Source organism: Macaca nemestrina, chromosome 1 (genome assembly GCF_043159975.1).
Source record: "Macaca nemestrina isolate mMacNem1 chromosome 1, mMacNem.hap1, whole genome shotgun sequence".
Taxonomy (NCBI): Eukaryota; Metazoa; Chordata; class Mammalia; order Primates; family Cercopithecidae; genus Macaca; species Macaca nemestrina.
In genome coordinates this window covers 157,807,146-157,817,287 of record NC_092125.1, presented here as the reverse complement: position 1 = coordinate 157,817,287, position 10,142 = coordinate 157,807,146, and the positions used below count along the sequence as shown (strand labels likewise).

General features: G+C 38.9%; 1 protein-coding gene and 3 non-coding genes across 4 annotated transcripts; all 4 read left to right on the top strand.

Moving 5' to 3' along the window:
- Positions 1-197: 197 nt before the first annotated feature.
- LOC105482663 (Rab geranylgeranyltransferase subunit beta) lies at positions 198-9,292 on the top strand. Its single transcript, XM_011742881.2, has 9 exons — positions 198-297; positions 1,526-1,633; positions 3,211-3,408; positions 3,989-4,094; positions 5,456-5,508; positions 5,643-5,753; positions 6,355-6,480; positions 8,287-8,436; positions 8,712-9,292. Exons 1-9 carry the CDS (start codon positions 295-297, stop codon positions 8,850-8,852), a joined length of 996 nt encoding a protein of 331 aa, XP_011741183.1. The 5' UTR covers positions 198-294; the 3' UTR covers positions 8,853-9,292.
- LOC112426895 (small nucleolar RNA SNORD45) lies at positions 1,112-1,190 on the top strand. Its single transcript, XR_003018287.1, has one exon. It is a non-coding gene; the product is annotated as a small nucleolar RNA SNORD45 (small nucleolar RNA).
- LOC112426894 (small nucleolar RNA SNORD45) lies at positions 1,918-2,001 on the top strand. The gene has a single exon (XR_003018286.1). It is a non-coding gene; the product is annotated as a small nucleolar RNA SNORD45 (small nucleolar RNA).
- On the top strand, positions 3,527-3,597 carry LOC112426896 (small nucleolar RNA SNORD45). The gene has a single exon (XR_003018288.2). It is a non-coding gene; the product is annotated as a small nucleolar RNA SNORD45 (small nucleolar RNA).
- Positions 9,293-10,142: the final 850 nt, after the last annotated feature.

The following is a 10,142-nucleotide window of genomic DNA, read 5'->3' as shown; positions in this document are numbered from 1 at the left end:
AATGATTTCTTAAAAGCAACTCAAATATTTAAATATTATTTAAAACTGTTTCTGGACAAATCGGAGGGACTTTGGGACAAGAATATGGTCGCGGGACTTTGAACGCAGGCAGTGAAGACACCTATGAGCCATCAGTGGGGTCCTACGGCAGCCGTGGATCTGTTCTGCCTTGCAGGCGAAAGTGTGGTCAGCTATATCGGAGCGCCATGGGGGCCTGAGTGGCGCATCTGCGCAGGCGCCGGGCTCCTAAGTATACCCAGGAACTGACCCTGATCTCTCTTTTCCCTGTTAGACATGGTAAGTGCGAGTCAACCGCAGCTGTCCTGATGGGTTGGTAGCAGACAGGGTAGGGTAGGGTAGGGTTGAGTAGGGTTAAGCACACTGGTCACCTTAGGATTGGTTTCCTGGTGCTGGAGAATGATTAAGACACAGGCCTTGAAGATTTTTTGAGTGTGAAATATTACTCAGCATTTTTTGCAGACCTCGCGGGCAATGCCGCTTCTGATTTTATCCAGGCCTTCTGTAGGGAGGGCCTGTTAGAGTTGAGCAGCCCGATTTCTTAAACCCTCTAAAAAGCTGGGGCTGATTGGTGGCTTTTTGTTTTTTTTTTTTTTGGAGGGGGGATGTCAAAAATTTCTTTAAAATCGTTAGTGATGTGGTCTCGCTTTAAGATTTTTAGTGGGATCAGAGGAAAATTCGGTACTTAATCACTTCCGGTAATCTTCATGACCTATTATTATGACTACTGTGTACTCTCAATGAGGAAGATAAAGATACGAAAAGAACTAGAGCCACATCACATGGGGACTTCTGCAAATACAGATACTCGGATTAAAGGTGGAGAAGATGGAGCTAAAGGAACTACTTATTTAATACATTTGAACAACTTTTGGGGTATTTAGAAGGTGCTTTGAAACCTGCATTTGATAAGCAAAAATTCACTTGCAAATTAAGGGCCAGTTAGATAAAAAAATATGTATATATGCTCTCTGCCACATGTAAACCGTAAATTGTCCTGAAATGATAAGCTTTGATATTCTATGGTGTTTATTTTTTACTTACCTTTTTGAATGAAAAGTGAACAACAAGCAATGCTGGTGGTAATTTTTTGGGTCAATGATGAGCTGGCATGTATTCTGAATCTAAAGTTGATTATTAATACTTTAGCTCTAGAATTACTCTGAGACCTGAAAATTACCTGAATCGTGACTAAGATGGAGCTCGAATGACTTAAGTTCTTTTTTGTTAGATAGAATTTTTTTATGTTTGTTTTGTTTTTGAGTCAGGGTCTCCCGTCGCCCAGGATGGAGTGCAGTAGTACAACCTCAGTTCACTGCAGCCTTAATTTCCTGGCCTCAAGCGATCTTCTACCTCAGCCTCCCTAGTTACAATTTTTAAATGGAACATTTTCCTATTACAAGATTAAACGAAGTGAAAATTGAGATGTATGTTGAATCTGTGCTGTGGGGCAGAAGAACATTGTAGAGGTAAACATTGATGGATTACTGCTTTTTTATTTTGAAAGGGCACTCCACAGAAGGATGTTATTATCAAGTCAGATGCACCAGACACCCTATTATTGGAGAAACATGCAGATTATATCGCATCCTATGGCTCAAAGAAAGATGATTATGTATGTATGATTTTATGTTGGAAAGTTTATTTTAAAGAAGTGTGACAGTCATAAGCGGTGATACAGTATTTATATTTTATGTCTTAAAATGGCATCCAACTCCATGCAGAGAACTGAGGATTTCCTGTGCCTTTGAACTTCAGTTAAGTGTGCTTTGGACGTCTGAGATTGTGGGCTTATTAGAATCGCAGTATTCACCTATACTGAGAGGGCTTGCCAAAGTAGATAAGGGTTTGAGGTACAAAACGGGTTTCCCTTTTTGTAGTTAGAAGTAATACTTTCAAGGTCAATGATGTTTTGGCATGTATTATCTGAATCTATTGCTGATGTGTAATAACACTTTAGCTCTAGAATTACTCTGAGACCTTGAAAAGGTTTTACCTTAAATTTTTAAATTTCAAGGAAAACTCTCTGGGACGATCTTAGCAAAAAGTAGTAAACAACTTAGTTAAGAGTAAATGTTTTTCCCTGTAGTATCCAAACTCAGTTGTCTTAAGCTTATCTACCTATTTGTGGGATGTATGTATTAATTTTTTACTTAAGTGTTAGGTTCCCATAACCTTGAAAATACTCTAGTAGCAACGTTGAAAATACTCTAGTAGCAATCATGGAGTTAAGGCCATATGGATGGGGCTGGACTCGTTTCTGCCTTTATCTGCTATCTATGCCCTGAATTTGGGTTAGTAGCAAATTAAGATGTACCACCTGTTAAAAAAAACTTTTTTTTTTTCCTTTTGGGAGGTATAACCTCACTTTGTTGCCCAGACTGGAGGACAGTGGTGCGATCTGGGTTCACTGCAACCTCCACCTCCTGGGCTTAAGTCAGCCACCTGAATAGCTGGGATTACAGGCGCATTCTATCACGCCCAGCTAGTTTTTGTATTTTTGGTAGAGACAGAGTTTTGCTATGTTGACCAGAGTGGTCTCAAACTCCTGACCTCAAGTGATCTGTCTGCCCCAGCTTCCCAAAGTGCTGGGATTACAGGCAGGAGCCACCACCCAGCCACAAAACTTCTTAAAATGTAATGCATTGTTGAGTGTGGGAAAAATTTGTTTCTGGAATCCTAATACTAATTTTCATCTATCATTGATTAGCCACTGTTTTATCTGGGCGTAGACATCTTTAGAATGTTTACGGCATTTTGATTTTTCATGAAGTTATATAATTTCCTAATAGATAGTAAGTTTTGTACAGAGTCCACATTAAAATAGATGTCCGATAAATATGGTATAGGTACTCGGAAAGAAATACTGTCCCTGAACTTCACTGATGAAAAAGGTAGATGCTTTTCTGTCTTTGGCTCATGGGAGAAACTAAAGCCCTGTTTGTATTGTCAGCCATAGATGAACTAATCCTGTGCTTCTCAGATAATTGTTTTTTTTCTGATTAATAGTTGTGTCTGAAGATGGCCTCTAACGTTGAGCGGCACAAATTTTAAACTCAATACTGATTAGTGCCATTAAGGTCAGGAGAGGTAAAAATAGCAGCATGGCTAATAAGTTACCTTTGTGTTTGATCTCTTTATAACCTGTTTTCAGTTCAAACTGACACATTTAAGAATTGTGTATTATTTTAGGAATACTGTATGTCTGAGTATTTAAGAATGAGTGGCATCTATTGGGGTCTGACAGTAATGGATCTCATGGGACAACTTCATCGCATGAATAGAGAAGAGATTCTGGCATTTATTAAGTCTTGCCAACACGAATGTGGTGGAATAAGTGCTAGTATCGGACATGATCCTCATCTTTTATACACTCTTAGTGCTGTCCAGGTAAATACTAATTAAAATTGCAATGATCTTGATAGTGTGTTCTCTTACTTCAGAGTTGGAAATTGAAACTATTAGGATTTGGTCAAAAAGTTTTGTTACAAGTGAAGCTGTCCTACAAGGTCAATGATGTAATGGCATGTATTAGCTGAATCCAAAGTTGATGTGTTTCTAAAATCACACTGAGACCTTGCAGGGTAAAATTTTTATCTTCAGTATGTGTAAATACTGTTAAATAGCTAAGTGGATCTGTTTGATTTTGGTATTGGTGAACATCTACCTGGTTTAAAGTCTTTCTGGTGCTGGGTGCTGAGATGGGAAGATCAGGACTTTGTGTGTATGTGAGTTAGTACATTTGAGTATCTTGGAATGCCAAGTTAAAGTTTATATGTAGAAAAATTATACTTTAAAGATTTGGGTTTTGATAATATCTGTAATTTTATTGAATAATAGGAGAGTCTGCATATTTGAGAAAAGGCTATATACAGAGACAAAAGGAGCGCTTGGCAACTTAAAAAGAGTTGAGCATAAGATTAGAATAAACCTGAAAGGGGTATTTACCTAATACTTGTCTTTATTGCAGATTCTTACACTGTATGACAGTATTAATGTTATCGACGTAAATAAAGTTGTGGAATATGTTAAAGGTCTACAGAAAGAAGATGGTTCTTTTGCTGGAGATATTTGGGGTAATGTCAGATTTAGTCCATTCTACCCAAAATACCAATATTAAAGTGTACTGGTTTTGCTAGTAACCAGTTTATAAGTTTTTCATCTTTTCAGGTCCCACTAAGCAGCTGGTCTAACTGGAGTTAATGGTCTGCTGGAACTTCCAGCATGCACTGTGGTAGTTATATCAGCATACAGGAGCACTGGAACAGAGGGGGCCAGTCTAAAAGATAAGGTAGGTGGAATTTTTTTTCCCCAATATTTGGTGGCTTTGTAAAGTTTTTTAAAAACTACTTGCTGGAAAGGGAAAAAAATTTTAAAAAAACTTTACAAACTTGCTGAATATTTGAGTGGAGGGAGGGAATAGAATTGTATTTGATAAATGTAGATAATCTCTGCTTTAGGGATGAACACAGTGCAGGCCAGAGAGACCAGCTGCTTCATGGGATGTGAAAAATCTGCTTTTATAAGGTAGGGTAAGTTTATTGCATTATTAGAAATTGCCTAATACTTTTGGTTCTATTAGTTTTCTTCTCTTTCTGGGCATTCTTTAAGCAGCTTAAGATAATTTGCTGTGACTTTTTTGTGGCAGGGTCTTGCTCTGTCCAGGCTGGAGTGCAGTGGTGCAGTTACTGCCCACTGCAGCCTTGACAGTCCACGCTCATGATCCTCAGGCCTCAGCCTCCTGAGTAGCTGGGACTGTATAGGCTCATACCATCACAGGCAGCTATTTGTTTGTTTGTTTATTTATTTTTTGGTGGGAGGAGGCAGAGTTGCTGGGGTTGCAGAGCTTTGTTGCCCAGGCTGGAGTGCAGTGGTGCAATCTTGGCTCACTGCAACCTCCTCCTCCCAAGCTCAAGCAGTTCTCCTGCCTCAGCCTCCAGAGTAGCTGAGACATGCACCACAACACCTGGCTGGCTTTTGTATTTTTAGTAGAGATGGGGTCTTCTGGCCTCATGTGATCCTCCTGCCTCGGCCGCCAAAAGTGCTGGGATTTCAGGCCTGAGCCACAGTGCCCAGCCCCAGCTAATTTTTTAAAAAAGTTTTTTGTAGAGATGGGGTCCTGCTATGTTGCCTAGGCTAGTCTCAAACTCCTAGGCTCAAGTGATTCTCCCGCATCAGCCTCCCAAAGTGTTGGGATTATAGGCAAGAACTACTGTGCCTGGTCAATTTGCTGTTATTTTTGACAAAGGAATTTTCTTGGGAAGTAAAGGCACTTCAGATTTAGCTTTCTTCCTGACTACCCTAAAGTTTTTACTTTAGGGTAAAAAAAAGTAAAGCTTGAACTCAATTTAAAGTAGTAGTTGTGCAGAGTTTGTTTTTAGATGACTCATGTATGATTTGGTAACACCTGCCTTGATTTGATCTCTTTTTATTGTAGGAGAAATTGATACAAGATTCTCTTTTTGTGCGGTGGCAACTTTGGCTTTGTTGGTAAGCTTTGAATATTTGAAATGATTAAAGTTCATGAATGCTCTGGATTTTTTTTTTTTTTTTTTGTCTGATCTGCTGAATACTCTGGAATTTAACAGGTTTTTTTTTGTTTGTTTGTTTTTTTCTGTTTGTAGGGGAAGCTTGATGCTATTAATGTGGAAAAGGCAATTGAATTTGTTTTATCCTGTATGAACTTTGATGGTGGATTTGGTTGCAGACCAGGTTCTGAATCCCATGCTGGGCAGGTAATTTATTAACACAGATGAAAATTTATTGTCATTTTGGAAGCAAGTGTAGTAAAATAGGAAAATGGGTTATTTCGGTGTTTGTCAAATACACATAAAGTTAATGACTGTAATATGGCATCTTAAGAATTGCTTAGTTGCTTTCATTGCTTTGCTTTATATACTATATACCTTTCTCTGTCAGTGGATCCCTCTGACCTAAGCAAACATAAGTAGGTTTGTAAGCACCAAAACACATTTTTTTCCACTAATTTTTCACTAACCATACAGATAAAAAACACACACACACATTTTTCTTTCTGCCCTGAGATAAATGATGAACCTCCTTTCTTGTGTCAGAGAACATTGAATATGTGAATGGCTGCGATTTACTAACCATGAAGAAATTTTGACAGTAATATTTCAGTACAGAATTGCAAACTAGTAACACTATGCTTGGATTTGTTCAGATAAGTGGTATTAATACGTGTTTGGAATTTTAAGTGTCAGATCGAGAAGAAAACCTTAAAATATAAAGTGGTGTTTTAATAATTTGAGTAGTTTTATCACTTTTACTGTCAAGGAATTATTATACACATATACTTTATGTCTGTAATTTTAGATCTATTGTTGCACAGGATTTCTGGCTATTACAAGTCAGTTGCATCAAGTAAATTCTGATTTACTTGGCTGGTGGCTTTGTGAACGACAGTTACCTTCAGGCGGGCTCAATGGAAGGCCAGAGAAGGTATTGTTTGATAAGCTCTGTTCTGCTGACTTTAGAACCTTGAGTGAATGCTGCAGCTTTGTCTTGCCTATTTCAATATTGTAAATTGGCCATGAGCTTATTTATTAACTTTCCCTCTTGCAAATTTTCAGTAATGCGTCCTACTAAAAGACTCCCCTTGGCAAAAGTAGAGCCCCGTGAGTTGAAATACTCATTGATCCTGATGTCCATTTCCAGACAGTCTTGCACAGGAATCTCCATGTTTAAGGACAGTTGGTTTTGGCAAATTGGATTTTTAAAAAATTAGGCTACAGAATTTTTGTTTACAGTCTTCTTATTTAAGGAATACCCAGATAATTTAGTTTGGAGAGAGGATATTATTAAATTTTCCTCCACATGATAGGTCCCTATATCAGGTCTGTAAGGGACAAACAGTGAATACTCATTTGCAACTATGTGATTTTCCTGTAGAGCAAGTGCAGCCATAAGTGGTAAGAAATGAATGGGTATGACTGTGTTCCAATTAAAATTGTTATGGACAGATATACTTATATTTCATATGTCAGATTTTTTTTTTTTTTTTTTTTTTTTTTTTGAGATGGAATCTTGCTCTGTTGCTCAGGCTGGAGTGAAGTGGCGCCATCTCAGTTCACTGCAACCTCCGCCTCCCAGGTTCAAGCAGTTCTCCTGCCTCAGCCTCCCAAGCAGCTGGGACTACAGGCGCACAGCTAATTTTTGTACTTTTATTAGGGACAGGGTTTCACCATATTGGCCAGGCTGGTCTCGAACTCCTGACTTTGTGATCCGCCTGACTCAGCCTTCCAGAGTGCTGGGATTACAGGCGTGAGCCACTGCGCCTGACCCAGGACTATTTTTAAATGATTTACAAATGTAAAATGTGTTCCTACACTATAGTCTAGATTTGACTCAAGGATTGTAGCTTGCTGTGCCCTCTGAATGGGACGTGGTGGTACAGTAGCTGGGATTACAGGCGTGCGCCACCACGCCCATCTAATTTTGTATTTTTAGTAGAGATGGGGTTTCATCATGTTAGTCAGGCTGGTCTCAAACCCCTGACCTCAGGTGATCCACCCTCCAAAGCCTCCCAAAGTGCTGGGAGTACAGGCATGAGCCACAGTGCTCAGCCTGTATTTTTATTTTTAAACCTCAGTTTTTCTGAGTGACAATGGGCAGAGAAACACCCACAGTTGCTGTCTACAACAGAGTGGAATAAAAAACTTGAGGAACTGTCAACAGAAAAATGGGTGGCCGTGCCTGGGCCTGCATTTGCTCACAATCTAGGGCAGCTTCTAATGGGTCTATGCGTTATTCAAGGATCTCATTAAAATGCAGCCTTGGGTGGGATTTTCTTCCTTACAGACTTATGTCACCATAGTTTGAAGAGCTAGGGTTTAGTTGAATTTTAAGCAGGTGTGTACCCACCTGGACAGTGCTGGTAGAAAAACAGAACTGTACCCATGGATTTCATGATTATACTACTAGCTTCTTGGTTAAGGGGCTGAGTTAGGCATTTGTTGCAGATAGAAACAAGGTAGATGCACGCTTATCAGTGAGTACTGAGATATTTAGCATGGTTACCTATGAATTGGAGTTTGGTCTCTTCTTACCCATTAATTGATTATCTTTCATTCTAAGCAAGTATTTCATACCCTGCATGTCAGTATATCCCTGGATTTCGTCCCTCCACATGGTTTGACACTTAGAACATCAGATTACTTGAGAGTGAGACTTAATCCACTTTTAAATTGTTCTCAAAATTAGGGAAATAAAAGAGAATGAAATTGTGGCAACTTTTTTCCCTCCTAGTTACCAGATGTATGCTATTCATGGTGGGTCCTGGCTTCCCTAAAGATAATTGGAAGACTTCATTGGATTGATAGAGAGAAACTACGTAATTTCATTTTAGCATGTCAAGATGAAGAAACGGGGGGATTTGCAGACAGGCCAGGAGATATGGCAAGTAATATTTCTGACATATTTGTATAAATTATTTTAGTGTCGCATTCCTTCATGGTTCCATGGATTTCCAGGGTGGTATTCCAAGTGTTGCTTTGAAAGCAGTGTTTTTTTCTATTTCTCGTAGAATGTATGAAGGATATAGAACAATCTTACAGAAATGTCTTGTCGCCTGTTGCTAACAAAATTAGTATATGGTAAAGGTCAGGTATTAATGATTTGAAGTTAAAGAAGTTTTCATTTTGTAATCTGTATATAAATTCTTTTTTAAATAGGTGGATCCTTTTCATACCTTATTTGGAATTGCTGGATTGTCACTTTTGGGAGAAGAACAGATTAAACCTGTTAATCCTGTCTTTTGCATGCCTGAAGAAGTGCTTCAGAGAGTGAATGTTCAGCCTGAGCTAGTGAGCTAGATTCATTAAAGTGAAAGCTGCATAGTATAGTTTTGCCATTTTAACATTTCTGTATTTGAAGTGCTTATTAAATCTAAAAATGAATACTGTTAATATTTTGTACATTGTGTTAAATTAATTTTAATAAATTATATAATTATACATATTGTAAAATAAAGACCTGTATTTTATTTTCTGCTCTTTATTCTGAAGTCCTGTTATTCTGACTACAGTTTTTTGTGTATACTTTTGTGTCTGTTATTTATGTTCAATAACTGAGCTAATGTAGAAGAACTCTAGGTTTCTACTTGATTTTTCTCCCATGTATACCTTTCATGTGTTCTATAGCAAGTTGATGTAAAATGGTTTGTCAACAAGAATGTTAACTGATGAAAGTGGATAGAACCCATACATGAATTAAATGATGCACAAAATAAATGGTTGTTGAAATTTGGAAATGATTCATAGGTTTGAATATGGTTATTCTGAATTAGTCACAGACTTAGGTTAAATGGCAGTCTACCATCTTAAAATGGGGTTGTGATTCGGACTGTACATTTTTTTTAGCATTTTATATATCAGAATTACCCAAGGAAGGGGTTATCTTCAAATAAGGAAACACTAACAGTTGAGTTGATGGTCGCCACAGTATTTTTTTGCACCTATCTTTTTCTTAAAAAGCTAAAATGGGTACAATTCACTTTTTTTTTTTTTTTTTTGAGACAGTCTGTTGCGCAGGCTGGAGTGCAGCAGCATGATCTCGGCTCGCTGCAACCTCTCCCTGCCTGGTTCAAGCAATTCTGCCTCAGCCTCCCGAGTAGCTGGGACTACAGCCTCACACCACCATTTCCGGCTAATTTTTTTGTTATTTTAGTAGAGTTGGGGTTTCACCATGCTGGTCGGCTGGTCTCAATCTCCTGACTTCGTGATCCGCCCGCCTCGGCCTCCCTAAGTGCTGGGATTACAGGCATGAGCCACCACGCCCTGCCTAAAATGGGCACAATTACTCTTTAGGGGTTTACAGTTTTGGTGAAAATGAGGTATTCTCTGTTTTTAAATTTTATTTTTTAGAGACATGGTCTTCCTTTGTTCCCCAGGCTGGGGTGTAGTACAGTCACAGCTCACTGCAACCTTAAACTCCTGGGCTCAAGCAGTCCTTCCACCTCAACCTCTTGAGTACCAGGGACTACAGGCACCTGTCACCATGCCCACTATGTCCAGCTGATATTTTAATTTTGGGGGCAGGCAGTGTCTTCCCCAGGCTGGTCTCCTGAGGTGAAGTGATCCTCTGGCCTCAGTCTCCCAAAGTGC

Bases quoted from the DNA above. Each gene is read 5' to 3' on its own strand.
- LOC105482663 (XM_011742881.2), top strand. The intron at 3,409-3,988 runs GTAAATACTAAT...TCTTTATTGCAG, and splicing joins ACACTCTTAGTGCTGTCCAG to ATTCTTACACTGTATGACAG. The intron at 5,754-6,354 runs GTAATTTATTAA...CTGTAATTTTAG, and splicing joins CTGAATCCCATGCTGGGCAG to ATCTATTGTTGCACAGGATT.